The sequence below is a fragment of the Aulonocara stuartgranti genome (assembly GCF_965226115.1).
Source record: "Aulonocara stuartgranti genome assembly, chromosome: 14".
Classification (NCBI taxonomy): Eukaryota; Metazoa; Chordata; class Actinopteri; order Cichliformes; family Cichlidae; genus Aulonocara; species Aulonocara stuartgranti.
The window spans coordinates 8,289,893-8,316,694 of NC_138950.1; the positions used below are offsets into that span (position 1 = coordinate 8,289,893).

Sequence of the window (26,802 nt, forward strand, 5' to 3'; positions counted from 1 at the left end):
ATAGACAGTTTGCCTTAGGGTTCTTTTGGATCCAGTCCACGTAGTCTTTCTTTGTTTTTGTTTATATTAAGTTTACTTAGGCTGACCTTTAAAATATTAAAAATAAATACCCCTTTTTTTGCCTTCAAGACTGCCTTGGTACAGATTTGAAAAGGTGCTGGAAACATTCCTCAGGGATTCTGGTCCATATTGAGATGATAGCATCACATAATTATAGACAGTGGAATTTAAGGATGCTCAGTTCATCTTGAGGAGCCGACACAAAATCTCCTAAATCGTTACATCACCACGGCCAGTCTGAACCAGTGAAGCAAGTTAGGATGAATCCGTGCTTCTATGGTTTAGCTAATCCAAACTTCCATATGTCCAAGGAGAAACGATGACTCATCAGACTAAGTAATGATTTTTCTATATTCTGTTGTCCAATTTTGTTGAGCCAGTGCAAACTGGAGCCATAGTTATCTCTTCTTAGCTGATAGGAGTGGCAGCTGGTGTGGTCTTCTGTTGCTGTAGCGCATCAGATTCAATGATGCCACATTCAAAATCACCTTAAATTGCTTTTTTTCTGATGCTCAGTTGAACTTTGAGATGTTGTCTCATTCATACCTAAAAGCACTGAGTTGTTGCCATGTGATTAGCCGATTAGATTTTTGCAATAGCAAACAATTGACGAGGTTTACCTAATAAAGTGGGCTGGTAAGTGTATACTACTACAGTTGTGGTGATGTGATCCTGCTAGTAATGATTGTATTGTTTTTTGAGTACACGACTTCATAGTTCATCATTTGTATTTGGTCTTTAAAGCTTTGGCTAACTTGAATTTGTTTGTTGACTCCATTGGGGTTTTAAATCATCACCCTCGCTTATAAAAAACAAACTTCTGCTATCTAATCTTATTTTTAGCTCTCTTCCAGCATAAATTAGGTGTCTATAAATCTGTTTGTGATTCTTAGAGCACAAAAAATATGTACAGCTCAAGGTGAACATCAGCACCAGTCAGTCTAAATTCACGTCAGTTACGTCAGTTGTAATATGTCTTCATTCAGGAGCTGATGCGAGCAACTGAATTTCTCAGCCACCACTCATTTATCATGTTTTAAGACAATCAGCCTCTTACTTGTTACAAGATCTCAGATTGAATGGTACACCCTGTCAGTCTGAGATTCGGGTGCAGATATAAAAGAGGGAATGCTCCAACGTGACCCCAATGTGTCTGCGTCTGCTGATGAGGCATCTGGTTGACTCTCTGTAACAATCACTGCTGATATCAATCAGCACAGGAGATCAGAGAGAGGGAGAGAGCAGAATGCAGAGGAGCCATACTAATATATTAAACAGAGCAAGTACTGAGAGGGATATTTCTCCAGTGGGGATGGGGGGGAGGGGGCGTTGCCATTATCTGGGTGATGTTGAGAATTGTGAGAAAATGGGCATGCTAATAAGGGCTAAAACACATCGAGAACAGCTGCATTGTAAATGAGCTGACTTTGTGCACTTGAGCTCGGATGTGGTGTTTGTTAATCAAAGAAAGGAAAAACAGAGAACAAATGGCTAAAAATAGTAACTGGAAAAGCTGTGTTCAGCTCGCACCTCTAATGACACGCATGCAGCGGCGGTAATTGCTAAGAAAAGGTTGCCATTATTGTTATTCACACTGTGAAGGCAGGGTGAGGAGCTACGAGATAACCCCTGACATTAAACTGATGGCCCGACGGACGCAGAGCGCCTCAATTTCCCAGGGTATGATTGCATCTCAGGCTTTGTCTGGAAGACTCTGAAGCTTTTAAGCTGAGAAGCCTGATCAAAAGGCAAATACTCTGACTAGAGGTTACTAAATTTACTTCATCAATAAGGTGGAAAAATTAAATTCACAGCACTGCCCATCCTTATCCTCTTTGTCGATCAGAAAAAAAATGACTCCCACATGTAGCGAACACTATCAAGATCAAGAAGTCATGGGAAAAAAGCTTTTTAGGAATGCACGACTGTTCGTTTTTGCTCCGGGGCGTCGACTCAAAGAAGACTTGAAAAACCAGACTTCCAATAAACATTTATTTACAAAACAAACATAATGGCAAAGAATAATTTGAGGGTGAATACAAAACGTGATAAAATGATAAAATACGTTACCATACACAATGTATATCTTATGAATGTGTTAAATAAACTATGCTTTGATTTTTTTTGGGGTCTGAATCGAGGAAGCAGGCAGCCAGTGTTGGATTGCTTTACATTATAGGGATTATTGCATTTCTGTTTGTGTTTAAGGCAAGAATGAGTGATGAAGAGGAGACCGCAAACACTTCACGTAACAATGAGGCAATATTACTTCTGTTCATCACAGGGCGCACTATCACATAAACATTAAAGACCAAAGAAGAGGAAGACAAAAGAAAAAAGAGAGGGAGAATACACTTTTCATTAAAGAAATAGTTATGTAACAATCTTACAAACAGGATTGGTCCATACATTTTTCATTTAAGAACAGCTTTTAAGAGAAGTACCACTTTTCAAAGCCATGTGTGTGTGCTGCATTATGAAACAGTCCCTGCAGTTGTCAGATGAGTAGTGTCCCATGATGTGCAGAGCACCATAATGACTTGATGTCTTTGGTGCCTGATGTGCTGTACTGGTGTGAGTGCACAGAGTCCTCTCCCTTTTGTCGTACCGCCCGAGGTCTCCGCCTGTCCCTGTCTCTCTGATGCTCTCTTCAGTAAGGGTACTGCTTTTGCTTCTTCCCTGCGAAACAGGACAGCCAGGTGCACAGCAGCATAGCACCCGCCGCTCCTGCCCCTGTGCAGTAATACGCCCAGCCGATCTGACAGGAACCTGCAGAGGATGAAAAAAGAAAAGGTCTTTTCACCCTCTAGAAAAACATTGTAACAGATTCAAATTAATCTGGGCAAATAGGTCATTAGCCAGTAAGACAGTCGCTTGATTTTAATGGAGAACGACACAGCTTACTCTGTATGTATAGCCCTTTTTAGGAAAACTGCCTAAAAATCTCACATCACTTCTGCTATGAAGGGGAACTCGAATGTTTACTCCACTCAGATCAACTACACTGTAAAATTGGACCTAACAGCTCACCCATGCTTTGAATGATAATTGAGCATTACGCTATGCAAAACACACCGAACCATTCAGACGTTAGTTTGAAACGCCCAATCATTTTGTTTGAGATATATCACGAGAACTCCGCACCGCGCCTTTGATCTTGCCCTAGATCTAACATTAACGTGTTAATGTTAATCACAGAGAATGGTGGCAACTACTTAACATCTCTGCTCAGGCTACTATGTTCCCATCTTCTTGTGAAATACAGCTAGCACTGTTGAGAAAATATGCACAAAACAGAGCCCCAATTCATGTGCAAACAGTCTGCTATGTGGGAGATGAACAATTAGAGACTTGGAGAAACGCAGAAATGGAGTCTCTGGAAATTACAGTGATGCAACAAAATGCTGAAATGCAAATAAAACCTAAACCATTAAGTGCCTCCTTTAGACACACCTTGCATAATCATCAGAGGTAATTATATGCATTATGAAATAGGATACAGTGGTTGAGTTTCTTTTGAAAGTGTTGAAAATACTTATTTCCCTTTTTCTGTGGCATTAACAAAAAGTACATCCCCTCTTCTTAAATGTGACTGTAGCTTATCTATTCATTCAAATTAACGACAAGGGTATTTTCCACTTGCAAAACATATCCCATCAAAGGAATCACTCGGATCCTTCATGCTTTGCTTCTTTGGACTCAGGTATGGAAATGAACACGTACGCAGTTATTGCCTCCTGCAGAGGCATTCAGAGTTTTCAAGCACTGACTACAGCCTTCGTGGCTAATTAATGAGAGATGAATTAATGAAGGACTGCTTCAGATGTGGTGAAAGCATCATTCGTCGTCACCATCTTATCATAGTGTTGACATAAATGAGACGAACCTTGAGTCGCCAGTTGCTCTGAACAAAACTTTCAACCAAAAGCACTTGTTAACACAAACGTATATGTGCCTGTTCCTCCACAGAGGAAATAAAATGAAAACTGCGAATTCAACATAATTACCTCTGATAGCGTGTGGTGATGTGTTCTTGAAATTTAAAAGGGAGAAATCTGTTTGAATTATGTGGTTTAAGAGTAGATGCTGCTAGAATGGCAGAATCGGTGTGAATCCATAATTCATGTGACAGAAAACTGGATTAAAAATCACAGTTAATGTTTGCTGATGGTGTTCCTAATACAGCTGGCTGCTTAGCATTTATTAACTTGCAACTCTTAACTTCATATTAGCAACATTTGCATTTTTTTTTCTTGTGGCAACAGTTGGAGAGGACAGTGAAGCTGTTTGGTTTTCCATTAATCTGTTCAGAGTATCATCTCAGCAGCGACAGAGCACATCTTCATGAAATGGGATACAAGTACTACAACCTGCGGCTATTTTGCCCATTTCCAGTCGGAAAATTGATTAGGATGAATAAGCAAATAAACAGTGGTTATTTTTTTTTAACATTTTATTATTTATTTATAATCTGTGTGAGTGCTTCTTCATATTCTGCAGTTGCAAAAAGAAAAAAAAAACCACATGTAGCCTGTGTGCTGAATTACATTTTAATGTTTGCATCCACTGAAATGTGCATCATACGTCTGTTGCCCGGCACCTTCTTTGACCTGTATGCTGAACGGTAGCATGCAGCATAGATAATCCAGTCCCCTTAGTTATTTTAAATCCCACCTAAAAAAGCAAAGAAAAAGTAGTGCATGGGCAGATTTGTTTGCTTTCACGACTAAGAAATTAGCATTAGCAGAAATTTCCCCCAAAAAGTCTATCTTGAAGATTGATTACTGTATGTCGCTGAAGGAAGAAAGACATCTGAAAGCAAACCAAACTGCACGTTAATCAAAATGAAATTTAAACGGATCTGTTTTCCACTGACTTTTTTCATTTATAGTCAAACTTGTTCACTTTTAATTTGTGTGAACCCAGGTAGAAGCTTTAGAGCTAGCAGGCCTATAAATGCTAATAAGTATTTCTTCCCTCCACTATTTGTTTTGTTTTATTGGTAATAAGATTTAGTAAAGATACACATTTTTCTTCTTTCCTTTAAACTTGTAATGAAATGTAAAAAGTAGAATGATTGTAGTGAAGAGGATAGAAAAAATCTCATAAACTGAAGAATATTCACATGGGAGTAGGCTTTAATTACCAATATCTATAGTGATAATGATAATCTGTGTCCCCTTTATTATGCAGGTCAAATGTTTTGTGCAGCTCCATACAGATTCTTTTAATTCAAAAATCAGTTTTTATAGGTTTCCCATCCCTAGACTAGTGGTTCTCTGGTGCTCTTTTCCCTACGGCACGCTTTGATTCTGGACAAAAATATAAGAGCTGAATTTTCTCGAGGTTGATTTTGAGTATTCATGGTCCACACTCAGTGTTTTTAGTGAACCCCACTAAGCATTCAGATCAAGTCAAGATCCAAGCATGTGGGTGACGAATATCAAAATGGGCTGGGATGCTTCCAGGGATCCTCAGAGAGGATGAGCCTTTTAATTTTAATCCAGTGACATTAAAAAAAATCTCCATGTATTCTTGTGTTGAGTGTTAATAATATTAATCCAAGTTCCCAATAAAATATTTTACATCCAGTGAAAAACCAAACACTCTTTGATTAGTATCAAATAAAGGAGCAGCCGCAGTATGAAAAGCTTTTCCACCTCCCTAGTGTCTGATAAAGTAGCATATTACTGTCTGTGAGATAGTCCTGATAATACCAGCTGCATGCAGAGCACAAATCAAAGTATTGCTTATTCTCGGCACACATTTAAAGCTATAAAACATTTTGGAAATGGACAGCTACTGGATCTTCTGCTGTTAATTTTTTCCAAATGCATTAATCAAAACAACAAGAAATCACATCTTTTTTGACTACCAGAGAGAGACAAAAGGCAGCATGTCAACACATAAAGACAAACATCGGTCGTCTGTTTCACGTTTTCTGCGATTCGTCTGTTTTTGGGAATAAAAGATCCAGCGAGCACGGCACAAATTTATGAACCATCTGTGTGTAATTAAAGCCTCTGTGTGTGATGGATCTCCCTTGCAGACATCTTACCTAGTTGAAACTGGCTTGAGCTGTTGTTGCAGGTTTGCTGTACTTCCTCGCTGTCCCATCCCAGTGGATAGAGTGCGCAGCCCGATCCTATGAGCAGACCTGAGAACGAGATGAAGAGCAGGACAGTCGGGTCATGTGACGAGGGAATAGCACTAAAGACCGATCACTGGGGGTTCAAAAATATCACAAAACGTAGCAGCAGGCTGCAAAGACACCGTTTACGAGATAAAACCTGCAGCAAGGACAAACTCATCATCAAGGTGCTCGCTCAGCTCCTTGACGAAGGCCAGCATTGTTTTTAGGAAACCTCGCCTCTCCGGGTTTTTTTTTTATAATTTAAGAATCTTTTAAGCGCTGTGAATAAAAATGCAAAGCGCCATGTGTTTTCTTATTTGTTCCATCCAGATATCAAGCAAGGTTTAATTAATTTTAACCTCAGGTTTTGTGCAGATTCTTCCTCATTATTTGGTCAATGATTTAATTAAAATGATCAAAAAGAGACAATGAGCTGTTGCTCTACAGGCATACGTGTGACCTCACCTCTGTGGTTCTTCCTTCTCCTTATCCGCAGCTTCTCATTCTTGTTCTTCCTATTATGTTTTAGCACATATCACCAGAGAGGCAGCACTCACCGCGTCCATCAGTTCTACCTCTGAACTAAGCCTTGCAATACTTTGGTACATGACACGGGCTGTGATTTTACTACTCTATCACATTTATACAGCAACAAAACAAAGCACCACAGCCATGTAGCTCATAAAACTGAAACAAATGAATGAGAACATATGCAAATAACTTGGCAATTTCTCACTGAGGCAACAGTGAAAAAAACAAGCATTTTTGGTACACAATAATTACTGTAAAACTCTGGAAAATCCTTGAGGGACTTCTTTATGTCAGTGATTAAAGAGACTTATGATTATGCCTAAAGCTGCGCACAGAGACAAGAGCAAAATCTAGTCAAGGCAATTACATTAAGGATTAATATCCTCAATATTTGCCTGCAGCCAGGTCTTGACAAGTTATTCCCTGGATGTCAAGGCCTGTCTCTTAAAATTACCCTGTGGGGGCCCCTGGTAGGTGGCTCTGCCATCACATTAGCTTAATCCCCTCAGATGTGTCTGCTCTGCTATCAGTTATGGGATGTGATGATGGCAGCAGAGGGAGAGACGGGAAGAAAGCGCTGCCTTCCAACCTGATTACCCCTGCCATCCAGGTCTGCCTTATTACATCTAGGCCAGATAACAAGCAGGAATTAGTCCACATGTTAATGAGGATGGGCTAGACAAACTGGCTAACATCTGAGGAGGAGTAGGTAGAGTGAAAGAGACATCTGTGTTGTCCCTGGTCACAGCCAAAAGGACAAACGAAAACGGGCTGTCTCAAATCAATTGGGTGAAACTCTGGCATGTTGATGAGAATGAGGGGATAGCAAAAGGCTCTGACCATGTCTGTGTCATTACAGCTCAGGATCAGAGGGGATCCAGGGATTTTAATACATAACAACTGAGCTGTTTCTCCCTCAAACCCTTAAGAAAACTTCAGACGAACTCCTCCTTCAGACCTAAAAATACTACCTTTAGCCCGTGCACTGCAGCAAAAGCGAAACAGGAGCATTTGATGTAAATCCCTATTCAAGCAACCACTATGGATACCTGATGAGTCTAAAAACCCACTATTTTAAAAGGTGCAAAAATGTATTTAGGAGGAAGGGTGCATTCACGCAGCCATTAAATTTTCTCGGTTACATAATGTTACTCGGTATGTTTTGATTCAAATTTGTAATAGCAAAGACTGTAAAGCATGCCAGCATGATAATGTATTCATGATTAATATTTAACATAATTTAAAATTCTCTTTCAAGTGTTGTGTAATGCAGAGATAGAGCAGCATGTAATCAAACTGAATTTCCTTGCAGCAAAATGAGAGGAGGTAAAAAAAAGAAAAAAAGAGCAAAAAAAAAAAAAAAGACTTTATTTCCCAGAGATGTTATTATTCTATCCAGTGAGGTATAATATTTCCATTTGAAAAATCAAACTTGATGGCAATTCTCAATCATACTTTGGTTAACACGTTTGCTAAAACGATCAAAACCATAAAGTTGCTCAGTTCTGCAGCAGGCACCAAACAGAGTAGAATGGGAAAAGAAAGACTTCATTGCATAGTTTCCACATCAGGTCAGATTATGATGATGACAGTGAATGCTGGAAATTGCTCCAAGACTACGGGCGGGAGGGGAATTATTGCCACAACAAAGACTGGAGCTGAGGTTCATTGTGTAAGCGCCTAAAATCAAAGGTTTCCATGTGAAATGTCACTGTTGGCTGTTGTTTTTTGGAAGTAAACTCCCAGAGTCTGCAACGCTGCAGTGGGTGAAATCAATGTGAGTGCTCACATGTTACCGTAACACTATTAAGACAGTTACCGTGGGAGCAGATGAACAAAAAATATGGGCACACTGCTAAGGTGTAAATATGAGGTCCCACGTTTCTCTTTTGGCTTTTATTTATTTGATTTCTTTATTTTTTTTCCTCACGATGGCTAATTCCATCAAATCCCATCCTCCACACTCCACACTGGTTATTGAAAACCAGAGGTAGGGGGGCTGTTGACTGGGATGTAGGAAAAAGATTACTGAGAAAGAAAAAAACCCAAAAACATTCTTTCACATAATGTTCATGAGCCAAGCTGTTAGAAAGAAGTGTGCTGTTGTGAGAGGCAGCTACCTCAGGCTCTCCTTCTGCATGCACGCTGTTATAGTCAGATACTTCTCATCCTTCTTATTATCCCGTCCTAAGCTAACACTGCTACACCCCGATCTGCACAAACACACAGTTGGGGATTTGTGTCAGTTAGCGTGTGGTTGTCAGCTATAGATATGCTTCTCGACCTTTTGTGCCTTTCCAAGTGAGATTGAAGATTTCCTTTATTGCGACTGTTCTTGAATGTTTCAAGATGTTCTCACATTTTGTGACCTAAATCGAATGTCCTGAGTCCTGGTGTGAAACCTACTCAAGTTACAGACACACGACGGTCACAAGCACTAAAGCTAATTAACCATAAACAGCATTTTACTGCATGGAACTTCACATTCTCTTTGCTGCAAAACAGATTCTCTGAAAGAATTTAAAAGTCTTGAATTACGAGTTGTTTCGTTTCATTGAGGTCTTTGAGGTATTTCAGAGCTTTTCCCAAAGCACAGAAAGGAAATCGTCTCTTTCAGACAACATGAACAGCAGATGGTCTCATGATGAAATCGTTGCAGGACTCCGCTATAAGCTGTCATGAGAATAGTTAGTGGAATAAACCACAAGTCTGTCACAGAGCCTTTGCTGCAGCTAGATGACACTCTGAGACTGACAGAAAGGATGACAAATATGAGAAATATACAACAACAGCTTGCATCGACACACAGAGGCAGGCAGAGGAGTTATCACACCTAATACCCCCCCAAAATAAACTGACCCGCTGAAATGTCTGTGCGATCAAATCTGCCTCTAAAGCAAAGAATTAGTGAACATAAAAGTTCCATTACAGATACGAACTATTCTGTAGCCTGTCACTTTAATAACCTCTCTGATTTCCTCCTGTAGCTTTCAGCATGTGGAGCAGATTTCTCTTCACAGATGGGGTGATGGTGACAGGAGGTTATGTCAGAGAGAGCTTTTGTGCATGCACTCCTTATGAACATTGTAACCACTGCGAGGGTTTTTAGTGTAATGTTATGATTAAACTATAATGGTCCATATATGCTATGCCTGATGGTTGTACAGCATTTATCTCTATTGATGAATATTCTACCACATTATGTAGAATATATGTTGATGGTCTTTGTGTTTCTTTACTGTCTCTATAGATACTTTCTCAAACTAGTCCACTTGATTTTTATACTGTGTTCAGCTGGTATTACTGTAATAGGGGTCCAAGCAGCAGAGCTGTTGGATAAGCCCTAGTATTCCTGCATTGGTGTCTTCTTTCTTCTTTTAACATTTAACGCTCTCTTGAGTGCCACCCATAGGTCAAAGTCGGAGGTGTGATTATAAGCATAACTATGGAAGCCCGTTTCCGCCACTAAAAAGAAAAAAGTACCCATAACTTGAAATTTCGACTTATTAACTCAAAATTTTGAGAAAAGTCACTTGAAATTTCGAGTTAGCGCTGCCAATCAGTAATCTATGTGAATGACAATGACATGAAATGCCTTTCCCTAACAGCCACACTTTGAACATAATGATATCAAATTGTCATGGCAACTGTGCCCGGCTGAACTACTAAGTCCACTAGTTGTTGCTTGAGCCCATTGAAAAGTTTTGCACTGATCTGCATGCATGCTTTTTTAAGATTCAGTTTTATCTACTGCTCCAGTGCAACTGAAGTCAAATGAACTGTACTGAAAAGCCAAATTTGTTACTTAGTGAGCTTGTTTTTTTTTTGTTTTTTTTTTACTATTTCAGCACTCCTCTAAGCTGTCATGATAGGGTAGTTAGTGGAATTCACCAGAATGCTGTTGCAGAGGCAAGGCAGGAACTCATAATCTTTAGAAATCTGCCAGCACCATCATCCACAGACCCCGTGTGTGCTTTCCACAGAGGTGATTAAGGATCCAAAGAGCTAGCTTTCTTTAGTAGCATCAATCATGACCTCAGGTCAAATTTAAAGATTCCCCTTAGCTTTCCGGGAGATCAGGAGAGGTTCAAGTGTGTCTCTATCTTGGAGGTATGTTTGTTTGCCTTACTGCATTTCGCCAGCAACCACTGTTTGTAGAGCGTGCCCCCCCCCCATTTTTGAAGTTTTGTTTCAGTTGCTTTGGCAGCCAGCTGATGCTTTATAAGCTTCAGGGGTGGATGAGGCGAAGAAGAGGAGGAAAGGGCTGGATAGTGAGTGCAGTGCAGAATATATGAGGCTATATGAGGCCAGGCAACTTATTCATGATCGAGTTTCAATTGATCTCCGTGTGGTCATTATCGGAATGACTATGTCAGGGCTAATAGCTTGTCTGAAAGGCTCTTCTATGAACTTGAAAGAGTTGGGTTAAATAGATTTAACCAAATACAATCAGCCTCACATATCAGTGTACAATCCAGAAAATCTGCTCTAATATAGTGATCTTTCTTCTGCCTCTGCTTGCCTCAGATTTCATCATCACAGTTGAGCACTTTTTTCAAATCAAATTATTGCCTGCCTAAAAAGCATACAGAGAAGTGTTTTATTCCATCACGGCTAAGCCATTGTTCCCCATCTTTTTTTCTCTGTCAATGCTTTTTTACCTGAATGAAAAACTGCCCCCTTTTCATATCCCCCCACATTCTCTGATTCAGGCAGTGCTGATGCCTTTTGTCAAGCTTTCTTGCTCTCTGTCAAGACCCAAGGAATTTCTTTACCCTCTTTCATGCCCCGAGACAATACCATTCAAGGTTATCATTCAAGAGGCCAAAAAGGGCAGGGGGAAAAAATGCAGAGGCTAAAGCTGGAGAGAATTTTTGTGGCCAGGGAATTGGAGTGTAGATGTGCCTGAGTGAGCTGGCTTAATGTAAGACAGTCCCTTTTGGGCTTGGAAGATCATCCAAAAGAAGTAGGAAAATGTAAGAGCAACCACACCTGGGAAGACAGTCTTGTTCTTCTATTAATATACCCTTTGCTCAGCATATGTGTTAAGACTTTTACTTACCAGAAACATGCCAAAGATGGATAAAAACTACACGATCAATAAACTGCTTCATTACTCCAGGAAATGCATGAAACGTGACTCTAGCCACATTGTCATTCTCTCCGTGTTTATCTTCCAGAGCTATAATGAAAAGCACCAGGGGTTCACAGTGTCATATCAGCCTAAAGAGGCCAGTGTGACTAATCTGTTCACAGACCCGTCCCTGCATGTCGAGGCATGAATTCTCTTTCATTTAAAAAACAAGACAAACAATAACATGTAACGTTTCCCTGCCTGCTTTTTAAAAAAAATCTTATTTTGATTGGCTCTGTCATTCAAGTTGGACTGGCTTAGTCGTTCTAGCAGGGCTTACTCCTGTGTGAGCATTTTTGCTGGAAAAGTTGGGGAATTTTTTGTGAGTGAGAAAGGGATCTGGAGTTTCACTTGAAAGGAGCAGTGAGATGGTTAGATGGAGGAAAAGGGGGGTGCAGAGACAGGAGGGATTTAAATAGGGTATGTGAAGTATGTGATATTTGATATGCACAGTGAAGCATATAAATATTTGCTGCTGCTGCAAGTGACTGGCATTTGGCTGCAGCTGACTGTTAGTCTTCTGATTGGTTTTCCGTGGCTCAAGAGTTGGGAGTTCGCCTTGTAATCGGAAGGTTGCCGGTTCGAGCCCCGGCTTGGACAGTCTCGGTCGTTGTGTCCTTGGGCAAGACACTTCACCCGTTGCCTACTGGTGGTGGTCAGAGGGCCCGGTGGCGCCAGTGTCCGGCAGCCTCGCCTCTGTCAGTGCGCCCCAGGGTGGCTGTGGCTACAATGTAGCTTGCCATCACCAGTGTGTGAATGTGTGTGTGAATGGGTGGATGACTGGATATGTAAAGCGCTTTGGGGTCCTTAGGGACTAGTAAAGCGCTATATAAAATACAGGCCATTTACCATTAAAAAGTATCAAGTATTTTTAGTTTATTCATGTTATTTTGTTAAGTAGCTACCTCTGCGATCCTGCCACATACAGGGCAGCTGGAAAAGACATAGTGGGAAAGATGCTTTTCCTGTTCTTTTTAAGGTGTTTTCATACTTGTACTGTTGACTCTGTGGAAACTGAAATCTGGTTTTCTTTCCCCTTGGTACAGTCCATTTGTGCAGATGTTAACACAGCAATCACACTCAAGTACAGTGTGATCCGATCTTGATCTGACCCAGCTACCAAACTGTGCATGGTACGGTTTGAGCAACATGTCTTCCACATAGCCACATATGCTTTGCATTCTGGGATGTGGCTGATTACCATAGACATGCAGGAGTAAATTCTCCCTGTTATCCACTAGTTACGAACATGGCACCTTCTTCCTATATTTACTTTTGTTCTCCCTGCTCCAGACACATGTGGCCAATAAGTGGATTGAGGGCTCTCGCATGGTTTGTAGCGACACATTTTTGATTCCCTTGGTGTTTCCTGTTTGCTAGAAAAAGCCACAACTTTACAAACTCATAATTCAGACCAGAGTAAACGAACTACAGGTGAAAAAACATCCTTACTTGGTACCCAGGGGCTGGACCATGGCCAACTTCCAAGCAGAACTTCATATTCATTTAAACTACACACAATTACCTCTGTTATTTGCACAGTTATTGTTAAAATTACAAGTTTAAAAACCACACCCTTTCTGACATCCCTACATCCATCATATTACATCATATCCTGACAGTCTGTTAGACACACCAAGGACTCTATAACTGCACCCTCTCAGCCTGGCAGGCCTTTTGTGTCCCTGCCATTATACTGAAAACAAAGAAAACAGAACCATCAAGATGGTTGATGCATTAGTGTAGTTGAATTTAAGTTAACCTAATTCATTGAATCCTTTCAGCAGAATATTAGTACTACAGTTTTAGTTTGATCTGTAATTGCATTTATTTGTCTTTATGTATAAGGAAAAACCCACTGAACCAACCACCCACTCAACAAGCTACAAATTCTAAGAAATAAGCCTTTGGAACGACTTTTTGCATCCCAAGTGTCGATGTGCACGCTGCATCACATGTGCTGTGAGCCAACGCAACCGCCTTCACTGCAGTTTTTTTTCTATTATTTCATTATTATGCTGACAAAATCTGCCCAGAACGACATGCAAAGTATTGCCAAAGTACGGCAGATGGCGTCTTCTGTCATGATGAAACTGACAGACAGACTCACGAGGTGAAAACAGTACCTGCCACACTGTCACAGCTAATAATAAACTGAATAAATTTGTTGCCTACTGCGTGATGGTTGACTACACACAGAAACTCTGCTAGTCCGCAGCTTCTGTTTAGTTTCATGTTTCTCCATGATTTGCTTCACAATTTGAATATCAAACACAGGAAACTCTATTACTGACCCGGTCGGTGAGATCAGAGCACTGTGACAAACACAGTCTGACTATTCATTCAGAGTGTGACCATCATCTCCATGACGCACCCACCTCATCTTCTCTTTGGTATTTGCTTCCGGCCCACAAAAAAGGTCAAACTGATAGAAACACTCACACACCCACATTATTATTTCATGCTCATATGATGTCTGTGTGGTTTTACTTTTATGTCATCCTGCAAACCTACATGTTTTTTCATGTATTCTCTCATTGTTTGGCTTATTTGCCTTTTGTCTGTCGAACATCAGTTGCCCTCCAGGAATGACTTTAAAGTAAGCTGAACAAAAGCGAATTAGAGTGTTTTAAATATCCATCAACAACCCTTATGCCGTTTAGTGGCTAATCAAATTAACATTTTGTCAACTGTATCTTGATTTAGCAAGTCAATTTAGTAAGTTCCTTACATTGTCAGAGATATATAGTATATGAGACGATCTTACAGAGTTTAGTTTCCTACTACAACCAGTAATTAATAAAAACACCAATTACACAACAAAATGAACTTCTGCTTCATCGGGCGTGATCAAAACCTCTCTCGGTCTGGTAGCCCAGGAGAACAACACGGTGCAGAAAATGTGCACAAGCTGAAAATGGGCTGTGCTAAATACGTAGCAAGTAACTTTCAAAAGAGAACATCCTGTGGATGCGTGCGGAGAATGAGCTTTTCACACAAGGGCGTAGATATTTTCTGTATGTCTCACCCTTTCCACTGACAAACCCATGGCTCTCTGCAAGCGTAACAATGTCTCCTCTGATCTCATACTGCAAATTGGATATCATTCCCCCTCCTTTTGGCTAAGATGAGAGTGCAAGTAGGAGGTATGGAAAAAGAAAGAAAGAAAAGAATTTCAGCAGCATCCAAGAGAAATTTCTCCTTTTTATTTTCCAAATGCTACTCATTTAGTTTTCCTTAAATGCAATGCATACTTTAACCTTTCTCTTAAATGTAGTCACCTCTGTGCTAAAGCTAGTGTGTAAAATCCTGAAAATTATATTCATATTGTATATCTTAGAAACCCTACCATTCCTGGATCACTTGACTTCTACTGTTATCAATTTGCTGCCTTATTCCCCCCCCCCCCCCCAACAAAGTCCTTTCTTAATTACCCTTTATAATGAGCAAAAAGCATGCTAGCACAAGGCCTTCTAGGGAGAGGCAAATGAAAGACATTGCAATCTACGCTGTAATATTCATGTTAATAGCATCCAAATATGCAATGAATGTTTTAGTATCCTCCATGCAGACACTGCCAGATATCAAAATGCCTTTGACAGTACTGGGTCTCATCATGTGAGCTGCTCCATACCGCAAACACAAAGAGCCTCCTTTCAAAAGACAATGCAACGCTTCAGGGATCAAGGAAAAACTGACTCCCAATGCCAAGTGTAGCTACAAAGTACTCCACAGCCTGTGTTTAAAATCCCGGCCCACTACATTCACGCTGCCTTCTGGGACACACACCAGGCTAGCTCACCACCAAGGATTTAGTTGGATTGAGTTTAAGCAGCCTTACTCTGCTCTCTAAAATCAAATATTCCCTAAACTAACAGGTCACTCTCGCTTCCAGGGTTTCATTGTGTGGGTGTGATGTGAAAACCATTCAGCAAGAGCGGGCTCTCTTAGGACCTGGGGCCAATTCTAAAGCCTTGAACATGTGTATGGATATCACCAGAACATAGATAACATATACATATATATATATAAAAATGTAGTAAACAATTTCTGAAGGTAAATAAGGCTTTATACTGAGAAAAGAAAAAATGTTTCATAACTACATACTGTCTCTTAATGTCTATTTTCAGTCCGCATGCTAAGCTAAGCTAACTATGAGATGATGGAAGTTTTGCATTTCCCATCCCCACATACTAACAACTTCAAAAGTCAAACATTTTTTTTAGTGTCTTACTTATTTACAACCATCCATCCATTCTCTTCTGCTTATCCAATTCAGATCACATGTGGAAATTACTTTTAAAAGAAATAACTTCTTATGCATTAATGGTGAATGGTTATATGATAAAGCTCGAGTGGCTCCTCTTTCATGTTCTGCCGTACTGTTGACATTTAAGAGCCCTTGAGGAAGAGAATAGCAGAAATGAGAGCACATTATGCAACATGTCATGTAGTCTGTGAGCAATACAAAAGGGCAAATGGAGAGCCAGAGATCAGATTATATGTGCTCATATAATCATGTGTGCTCATGACATTTTGTATGATACTGAATTGGTATTGTGATCCTATAATCTTATAATATCTGGTTTATCCTGTCCACTCAAGGATGAAAAGCTTTCTGCCACAGTGACTTTACAGATTGAAACCAAACAGATGTCAAGAAAAGGCTACTGGTTCTATTTCAGGTGAAGTTTTACCATTACAATACTTTATATTGCTATGCCATCCATGACAGTGCAGTAAGTACTGAGGTAAAATGAAGCTAATGCTCTTACATTGTAGGAGACTGTGCTGATGAAATTATAGCTTCCTTGTGAACTCTTGTATTTTGGGCAGTGCTGTTAGACTCACAAATGATATAATATCATCTGAAAAAAGTCCAGTTTCTCGACACTGAGCGGTTGGAAAAGCGACATCACAGAGAAACTTGTTTGAGTCACTTTGGTCTTAAAATCTCAGATGCGGTAAAGCATGATGAAATATACAGAGCCCCTGAAGTCGTTTCCAAAACTAGTGATTATTTTTTTCCTTCTTCATTAGACTACTAGCTAAATGTGATGACTTAATTCCTGTTTTGACATGCACTTAAATTCCATGTTCATCTTGATAAACAGTTTCTAATTTGTCAGTTAAGCCCTTAGGCAGAATAAATCAAAAACATTTAAGGTAAAGAAATAAAAGCGTCTGGATGAGAATGAACTCCGACAAATTAAAACCCAAAGGGTTGGGCGATAGCGGGTGGACTGAAAATGAAGCACTTTATATGGGTAATTATAGAAAATACAGACAACAACCACAAATATGTGAAATGGCATTGCTTTGCTTAGTGCCGCATACATTTAGGAAAAAGCGAAAAGCCACACTCTAACGCAGGATGATAAATGGATAGGTTATTTATCATATTTTTAAAGGAAAATGAAAAGGTGGTATACTGGTCAAGTTTGTTTTTACTATGCCCCAGACAATAAAGACCTAACACCTCTATTACACTTGTGCCTCCCACAACCATATGGCTTCAATCTGCAGCAGGCATTCATGCCATAAGAGCAGTGGATCATATGAATCCACACATTATAGCAAGGCCACAAGGACGAATGAAAATCAATAGTTCCCTGGGACTTTCCAATACTGCCTTTCACTGAGGAAATATATATATATATATATATATATGCGCAGTAAGATGTGGGAACAATGGTCTTCAAGCATGGTTGGTTTGCTCCACTACTCATGGTGTTTTTAATTTTCCACTATCCCACTGCCTTCTGCTTAATTAACTCTGGACTAACAGCAGTGTATGCCTGGGTATCGTATAACTTGGCAGACAGACCTCTCAGTTTCTCTTAAAGAAACAACATTAGGAAGACAATGCAAAGCAAAGCTAGACTTCAATTTCTCAAAATTCGTTATTTCTAACTCACTTAAATGGTTTCACAACACCTTGAAATTTAATAGTAAAGTCTAAGATTGTAGTTAAAACAAACAAAAAAGCCTGTGGATGCATAAAAAAAAAAATCAATTTTGACCAAAGTGAACAAACTTGGACTCAACTGAAGGAATGAAATGCAAAAATTCAGTCAGCTGCCACTTCACATATACATTAAATTGAACTAAATTACTAAATACATTTAGTAAGATTAAAGTTTCAGTTCCACAAATGTTCCACAATAGAAGTGAAGCACAATGACATGGCATCCAGAAGTAATAGAAGTACAGGACAGATTGCTACTCACAGTGTTAAATTACAGTTGGAAAGCGTTAAATTACACCAATATCTCAAATTGTGAATACAATTATCAGCAATCTTTCTGAATTATATATATATTATATTAAGTTACTTTCCAACCCATGGTGTATTAGTTCTGTACAAACAGAGTTATAAAATTCCATTTTTTAAGATCCATCTGTATTCATGAACATGAACCAGTGTCTTCAGAAGCTTAAATTGGAAGATAAAACTCGGGTCCGCTACACTGATGATGTATTAGAGAGCTGCTTTGTGGAAATAAAACTATGAAATTTCACAGCAAAATTAACTTTGCGTCATTATAAAGCTCTCAGTGATGAGGCTCTCGCCTCCATAATGTCATGCATCCACAAAGGCTCACTGTCAATAGAACTCGGGTCACAAAACATCCCCTGATTGATTCAGTCTGAGTGTCTTTGGATCAAAGAGGGGCTTGTTCCTACTCACAAATTATGACTGATTTGTCCTAGATCATAGGTTACTGCATGTGCACAGTCATCATTTTCTTTTTTTTGTCTTGAATGTTTATTACTGTAACCCTGTTATGGCAGCTTGACTGTGACTGAATAGGCTGCTAAGGGCTGTTGAGAATGTACCACAGGACATTTCAGAGCTAGTCACTCTGATTGATTGAGCCATAAAGAGTTTGTCCATGGGGTTAACAGGACCCGGACAAAAGATTAAGAGTCTGTTGAGTGTTGATTAATGGTCGAGGATATAACCTCTGGCCAGTGGTGCTGAAAGATTTATATAAACAGGGTCTCAGCAGCAAAATATTTTACACACACTGAATTGGAGTAATCTAAAGTCGGCGAGAACAAAACAATTACAGGATATCCGCAGGACATGAGCTAAATCAAAACAGAATTGTCACAACTCTGTAATCGGACAAACAAGTGTATTATTAACTGACAGAAGAGGTAGAACAAAAGCAAGCTAGGAAATAGGATGAACCATAAAATAGAACTGAAATGGAACAGCCTCACTTTCATTTTTCGTTTTCTAAGTGAGAAGGAATGTGATGACGGGGGGAGAAAAATTTCCTCTGCATATTTATACAGGACGTTGTCTGTGTCAAGCCCTGCCCCACCCCCTGGACTTGGACTGCCTGATTAGCATTCAGAGAATTCATTAAGACACAATCGCTGGTCTATGGGAACATGGGAATTCTTGATGGAGGAGAGGTTGAGTTCAGCCCGCTGGGTAACTTACTACAGAGAAAAACACCCCATCCCCCCAAACCTGAAGGTCACCACGTCCTTACTCTGCTACTGATCTGATGGATCAGAGACACACAGCCAATGCGGAGGAGGGGGATTGTCAGCATCCGAAAAATGTGCACTAACTCTGCCTGAGAAAAAGGCATGACTAAACGCTAGTCTGACTTTTGCCTTGACTACCCCCAAAGGCAATCTCCCACAGTCCATCAGTTCCATGTTATAAAAGTGTTTCCCTTGTAAGCTATAAAAAAAAATATAAATAAAATCTGACTTTTATGCTCGCACACCATCCATCCTTCAAAGTTTTACCCCCACCCCAATTTCCCCAACTATTAAAATCAATGTAAAGATGAATGAACCGCAGAAACCAAGGGGACATTGGGTAGACAAATTCTTCCGGCTGCGCCAATGGGTCATACATTAGGAAGGCGAGCTTTGGTTGCAACCCAGTGATGAATCATTCCTCAGGGAAGTACTACACACTTCAACCCGTTTAATAAAAAACACCAAAAAAGTGTCCCGCATGAAAGCTTCACAATAATAAATCACAAGCGATGCATGCAGCGACGCTGCACAAATCCAGCAGTTTGGCTTTGGTCTCCGCTCACTGCTGGACTGTCATTCTGCTATTTCTTTCATCCCGCTGTGGTTGCTTTGATTTGCAGCACAAATATGAATCTTTTTGTCGTTACCTCCTTCCTCAGAAAATGATTTCAAATTATAAAGGAATTATCCAGCAGAGGGACAAATACTTCCCTGGGGTTTAATATCACAATTTATGCTTAAGTGTTTCTCTTGAAGTGGTCTCTTGATGGCTGATTAAATTTTAAGCATGCATTAGTTTTAAGGGTTTCACAGTAAAATTAATTACCAGTATACCAGTATGGGGGGTAAAACGAAGAACTGTTGTAAAAGTCCACAACAAATACCCCTACATTTGTGCCACATCCTCAAGCCTCCTTCTTTCCTTTTTTTTACCACTACATGGAAGAAAGACTTTGATCATCCACTGCATCTCACTCAGAAAAAGAAGATGAAAACAGAGTCGGGGCATAAGAGTTGGGGTTTTTCACACGAGGGAATGCAGAGCGGTAGGAAAATGAGGTGAACAGCAGCCACAAAAAGAGAGCAGAAAACCTCCAGCAGCTGCAGCACCCTCGACAGGAAACTAAGCTGCTGAAGCTAGTGTCAAACAAAACAAATTGCTTAAACCCCTGTGACACGTTGCGAGGTCTCATGACAAGAGTGGAAATTAAGTTGCCACAGACAGAGAATGCCAAGGCTAGATCACCAATATGAAGAATAATGCTGACTCTGATGGCAGTGGTGAGGTGTGTGCATTAGTGTGCTTACGAGGTATCGCTTCACACATGAGAATTAATTCATAAATCACTAGACATGTGGCTCCTTTGTCCAACAAGGGATTGGAATTCTTTTATGCACCATGTTCTGTTTTTTGTAATGGAGCCAAAGCTAAAATAGACTTCCTCTCAGCAGGGACTAGAGTATTCTGTCTCAAAAGATCCCTTCTTCTCTCAGAACCCAGGCATGGCTGACACGAATGTGACAGCACGAGTGAGTCAACATACCCAGGCAGTGCACTTTCATTTAGGAAGGAGGGAGCGCTTCAAAGTTCAGCTTATGGAGTAAAGAAAGAATAAAGAACAATGAAGAGCAGTATGTGCTGGCTAAAAAGGCACTTTGAGATGGAGAGAAACTGAAATGGCAGCAACAAAAGAAACAATTTATACATTCGAGTTCATGTCAAGAAGAAGAGAAAAAGTATTTAATGCCCCTCAGGTGACTCATTTATTAATACAGCCGTAATTCACTTTTTGTAGATGAGGTTTGGTTTTCAGTGTTCTTCACTATGTTCATCGTCCGTGGCGAATCCCTTCATGGAAAAACTTTGCTGAACTACAGAGTCTATAGAAAGGCAAAGGGTAAGAATGAGCCATTACTCACACTAGAGCTAAAAAGGCACAAATGCAAGAAGACGTAAAAAAATACCAAGGTTGATGTATGGGATATATTTCAGTGAAAACTGCAACAAAGAAATGAGTGTGTTCCCATGAGTGTGTGTGACTAAGATCAGGAGCATGTTGCAAAGGTTTAAGGTACCCATTACTGCTGAGTATAGCAGCAATGGGATTAGTGGTACCCGGAGGGCACAGATGGCACCGAAATCCTCCGAGCCGTTCTGAAAAGGTCACACAAAATACAGGAGAGACCCCCCCCACCTACTCACCCAACCATTCACTGCTGCTAACAGATTCCTCGGGCAGGATTGTGCTCGGGCTTTTAGTCTCTCATCAATCCTCTGAATGCTCCACAATCATTCTTTTCAAGTGCGGAACAGAGGCAGGAACAGAAATGCCTTTAAAATGTCAAACGACAACAGACCTGAGTTGCAGTGTCATTGATGATATCGTGGCGAGGGCTGAATTCAATGAGAAACATGTGGCACTATAGAGGAAAACAGGTTTATCAAAGCTCTTTTGTTGAAATGTTTAATAAGACATGAAATGCAAGAAAGAAAGGACAGACGCAGAGAGATGTATAAAAAGAAATCAGTTCCAATAAATACGAATTGAGCTGATGGGCAGCTTTTAATCCCATTTGAAGGGCATTTTTGACCCCTTCATTTCTCATTTTCTCATTCATTTGTCTCTGTCATGGTGAATGTAGTCATGTTAGGTCTGCAGAAAGGAGGTTTGCATTCCTCCTCTGTTGTGCATTTCCTGCCACCATACGGCTGCACTGTCCCCAGGTGCCGGCTTGTTCGCCAGGACCATATGGCAAGGCCAGCAAAGCAGGTAGTGAGCTCCAAGACCCTACCAGTGTCACCAGTTTTCATGTTTTCTCCAAAAATACAAATATAGAATAATGAGTTAAAATATACAGACTAAGACATATGGACCACACCATGGCACGGATGTGATGTGGCTTCCAACATTAAACCTCACGAAAGTAAGGAAGGTAAGAACCTCTGTAAATCACTACAATTTATTTGATACCTTAGCACTAAGGCTGGGTTTCAATTATTGATTTTCCGATTAAAATCAATTTTAGCTTGAATAACGCGATATCGACAGAGATGGGCAGTAAGGTTTGGAGTCTTCTCTCACCCCCATTCTCTGCGGCCTGCTGGAGCGGGGGGGCTAGGAGGAGTTGGCCGTCCGACTGCGGTCTGGAGTGTGGGGCCTCCCTGCTGCTGCGGAGTCGGGGCGGTCTGCCTCTCCCCACCGCAGGGAAAAGGGTAACACCACCTGGGTCTGGGTGCAGTTCCCCCCTCCAGGGGCAAGGGTACCTAGACCCGGTTCGTAGAGTACGCTTGGGGAGTGTGATCGTGTGTACAGCGTCTCTTTATGTCTGTCTCCACGTTGGTTGAGTGTGGAGTAAGTGCATATGAGAGCATGAGGGGGGGAATGGATGTTTGTATCTGTGTGTGCCTGTATGTCTGTGTCTATATGTCAGGTTGGGTGTCAGACGCCACCTCTCTGGGACATCTCAGGCCCTCCAAGGTTTGGAGGCCTATCTCCACCCACCACCACTTCCCCTGCCAGTGGCAGACTGCCTCAGGTGTCGGTGCATTGGTGGTTCTTTGTGTCTGGGGGTGGGCGTCCGGGTACACACCGGCTCACTCCTTGGCGGCCGCTTATCGGGGCCTGGAACCTGGGGCTCGCTCGGGCCACTTCGGAGGTGGGGTGCCCCCGGCCTCTCGGCCTGGGGCTCGGTCACTCAGGCACAGCTGGCTGCCGGCGGAGCTCACGGGCGCGTCACTGCAACTCCCCCTGGCTTCTGCTCCGCGGCTGCTGAGTGAGCCCTCATCTGGGGCTCTCCTCAGCTCTTACTGGGACAGTGGCGCGGCTGCCCCTCTGTTGGTCTTCCTTGGTCTCTTGTGTTCTGGGGGCCTCTGGATGTCTGGAGTTTTGATCTCCTCCATACCTGCTTCATACCCTGGAGGACGGGGCTGTGGCTCCCCACACTCCCTAGCAGATCGTTACATGGAGAAACCTTTGGAATGCAAGCATGCTGATCCACACAGGTATGCACACAGGTGTACACACGGGTATTCACAGACGCGGACTACAGCTTTCTTGGCTGCTGCCTCAAAGCACATTGTGCGCTGTCTATCTTGCGTGCTGCACAATATCGTTTATTACTTAGTATCTACTGATATCTACTGCTAGCTAGTTTATTGTGATGGTGCCGTTTTTTTTATTATGTTGCTCTTTGTTGTTTGCTTTCTCTTCTGTTTTTTTTCTCCATACAGGTGACCCAGGTGTTTTTTTTTTTTGTTGTTGGTTTTTTTTTTTTTTTTTTCTTTCTTCCCCCCCTTCTCACCGTCTCTTCTCCCCTTTGGTTTTCTTTCTCTCCCTCTCTTTCTTTCATTCTTTCTCCCTGTCCTATCCCCCAGTCATGTCTGTCCCGTTTGTAGGAACTGAAAATAAAATAAATTCATAATTATAATAAAGGTCAATCAAATGGACCAATATGGCAAGGCCATGATGATCCACTTAGTAAAATAAATCCGCTTGGCATCTTTCTTTGCCTTAAGACAACAATTCTGATGGCTAAAGATCCAAACGGGACACAAAAAGAAAAAAAAAAAAGAGATGGGCAGTAACGCATTACTTGTAACGCGTTACTGTAATCTGATTACTTTTTCAAGTAATGAGTAAAGTAAGGGATTACTATTGCAAAAACGGTAATTAGATTACCGTTACTTTCCCATAGGAACGCTGCGTTACTGCGTTACTAAAACCGTGATTTTTTGCGAGAATGTCTCATGACAGTGACGTAAGCGAGTGCACCGTTAGTGACAACAGCTGTGTGCAGATCAACAATGGATCACATATCGATTGTGGGAGAGAGTATGAGCGTGCAGCGTTTAAAGCGTGGAAGTACTGACCTTACTTTGAGTTTGATTCCATAAAAAGTGACAAAAACATTAGTGTCCGTTGTGCGTGGGAAGAAAACTTCTTTTTGCAGCGAAAAAAACCCCTAAACTTCCGAGCAAGCACTGAGTGCGCAACGACGTAATGGGAAATTCACAGAGAAACTCGCGGATTCTTCCACTGACCGCTGCGGCACACCTGCACCAGGGTAAACCTCCGCCTACCGCAGTCCTGCTTTGCAGGTGAAAATAGAGCAACAGGACCGCTGAGTCTTTGACTTTATTTATTTTCTGCTGTGTTTTACTTGCATCTGTTTGAAAGAGTGAGTGTAAACACAAAAAATATTTTATTTTATGTGCTGGAATGTGTAGAAAATAGGTTTAAATGTTAAACTAATTTATTCAAGTCAGAATGTTGCATATAATTAAATTTTTGCTTGATGCATAAAGTTAAAAGATTAAAACTGATAAAACAAGTTTATATAAAGAGACTTTTCCATTTGATTACATTTTGTATGATGGATTATGTAGAAAAAGTAGAATTGGGCTGAAAGATCTATCGCTTTCTCACCTCTTCAGGTTGTAAATCGTGTTTTTAAAAAGTAACTAAGCAACTAAGTAACTAAGTAATTAATTACTTTTGAAAATAAGTAATCAGTAAAGTAACGGGATTACTTTTTGGGGGAAGTAATCAGTAATTAGTTACTGATTACTTTTTTCAAGTAACTTGACCAACACTGGATATCGATTCATTAAATCCTGAATCACTTTTTAAATATAAATGTATTTGCCAGAATCTCAGGTTAAAGCTTTCGTTTCAACAACCACCAAACAGCTAAAACAGCAAACGAGAGCAGATAAACGGATTCAACACAAAGACGTAAACACAAAGCGTGGACCCAACGCAACAGAATCTGTAAGATGTTGAAAGCCGACACCTCACAGATTCTGATGCAGCAGGTTTTGTCACTATCTGACCAAAATTGACTGAAAAGAAGATCAAAACTACGCTTCACATTTGATAAATATCGTCATTAATTCCCTCTTACCTTTGCTGTTTTGCTTCCACCATGATAAAAACCACACTTCCTCCACAGCCCTCTCTCTCTCTCTCTCTCTCTCTCTCTCTCTCCTCTCAGTGCACTTCAAGAACATTTTCCAATCTCAAATATCAGTTTTCTGTCTTGTCTTATTACGCACCAGTCTATTGTTGTGTACAGCGCTGTCAGCCGCTGTTTTTTTTAATTAAAAAATGACCTGAGACAAGAAAGCCCAATTTCTGCTGTTCAAAACCGAAGAAATGTAAACTTTTTAAAACTATACCAAACTGCAAAATGCTTAGCTGTGTCTCTAATAAAACCTCTGTAACTTTGCTCTGCTTGACTTCAGTTTTTGATCTACTGCAGAATATTTTTAAGGCAGTTATCTGCTACAAAAAGCCAGGCCAGGAAAATCTCCTTCATGTGTTTCTGTGCTTTATCCTTAGTTACTTTGGCACAAAGGCGCCTGCTGTGATGCTTACACCTGATAAATGATCAGAATTATAATATTTCTGACTGTCTGAGGCAAAATTTCCCCAATTCGATTCAGTTCTAATCAAATCGGGACCTTGTGAATCGGAATCAAATCGATTATAGAAATCAGTGACGATACCCAGCTCTACTTAGCACAGACAATTTAAACGAAACTTTCTAAAATGATCCTAAGAAATGCGCGGTACTGTGCAAGAGTCCTCATTTCTTCTGACTTTCTTATAAGTAGTCCTGAGCAATAGCCTTCCAGACTTTCTAAAGGTCTTTTCAAGTTTTTTCTTTCGACATTACCTGCTTTTTTGCTTATTTTTAGTCTGGTACCTGACTATTTTCAAAGAAGTATTTGTTTTGTTTTTAAACCACTTCTCACTGACCTATGACTCATTCAAGTATAAAAAGGCAACTAACTCATAAGACCCTGATAAGCCAAAGATGTGTCTACACATAACAGGTCATTTAAACTCAATAAAAAAACAATTCTTAATTGTAACTTTAGGGACTTTGTTACTAGCAGCCTGTCACAAAAAATGCCAAATATTATTTTTGCATCGACAATGTGATTCCCAAAGAGCTATTAGCATTTGGTATATCTTGGAATACTGTGTAATGTGTCCTTTAACAACTTTTGGGGAAACTGGACAAGTGGAGGGCAAAAGAATAAGAATCACGGCTAAAAAACTATCTAGAGCAGATGAACAGTATCTGAAAGACATGTGCTCAAAAAACAGGGAAAAATCCAACAAAGACCTGACACAGGAGCTGAGAGACTCATGTGGCTCTTCAGTTAATCTTCTGTTCACCAAAGCCTCATTAGAAATGGTCTAAATGGAATGCAGGCTGCCAGGGGAAAAAGGCTAAAGTATGCTAAATTACACATGAACTGAACTGAAAATCAGTGGCAGCAGGTGAGTGATGAGTCCAAACTTAAAATGTTTTGTTAAAATGATCACCAGTATGTACAGAATTGGGGCTTCTCATAATTGATGGAATTATGAATGCAGAAAAGTACCATCGTATTTTGATGGAACATGCAGTGCCATCTGGAAAG

At 40.5% G+C, this 26,802-nt stretch overlaps 1 protein-coding gene across 1 annotated transcript in view; it reads right to left on the reverse strand.

Moving 5' to 3' along the window:
• Positions 1-2,038: 2,038 nt before the first annotated feature.
• LOC309687511 (LHFPL tetraspan subfamily member 6 protein) overlaps positions 2,039-26,802 on the reverse strand; it is a 46,705-nt gene continuing 21,941 nt past the window's right edge. The window contains exons 3-4 of the mRNA XM_082502538.1: positions 6,119-6,217; positions 2,039-2,829 (exon numbers count right to left, since the gene is read on the reverse strand). Coding sequence (XP_082358664.1) covers positions 2,711-2,829; positions 6,119-6,217 — 218 coding nt within the window. The 3' untranslated portion in view covers positions 2,039-2,710. The remainder of the gene's footprint in view (positions 2,830-6,118; positions 6,218-26,802) is intronic.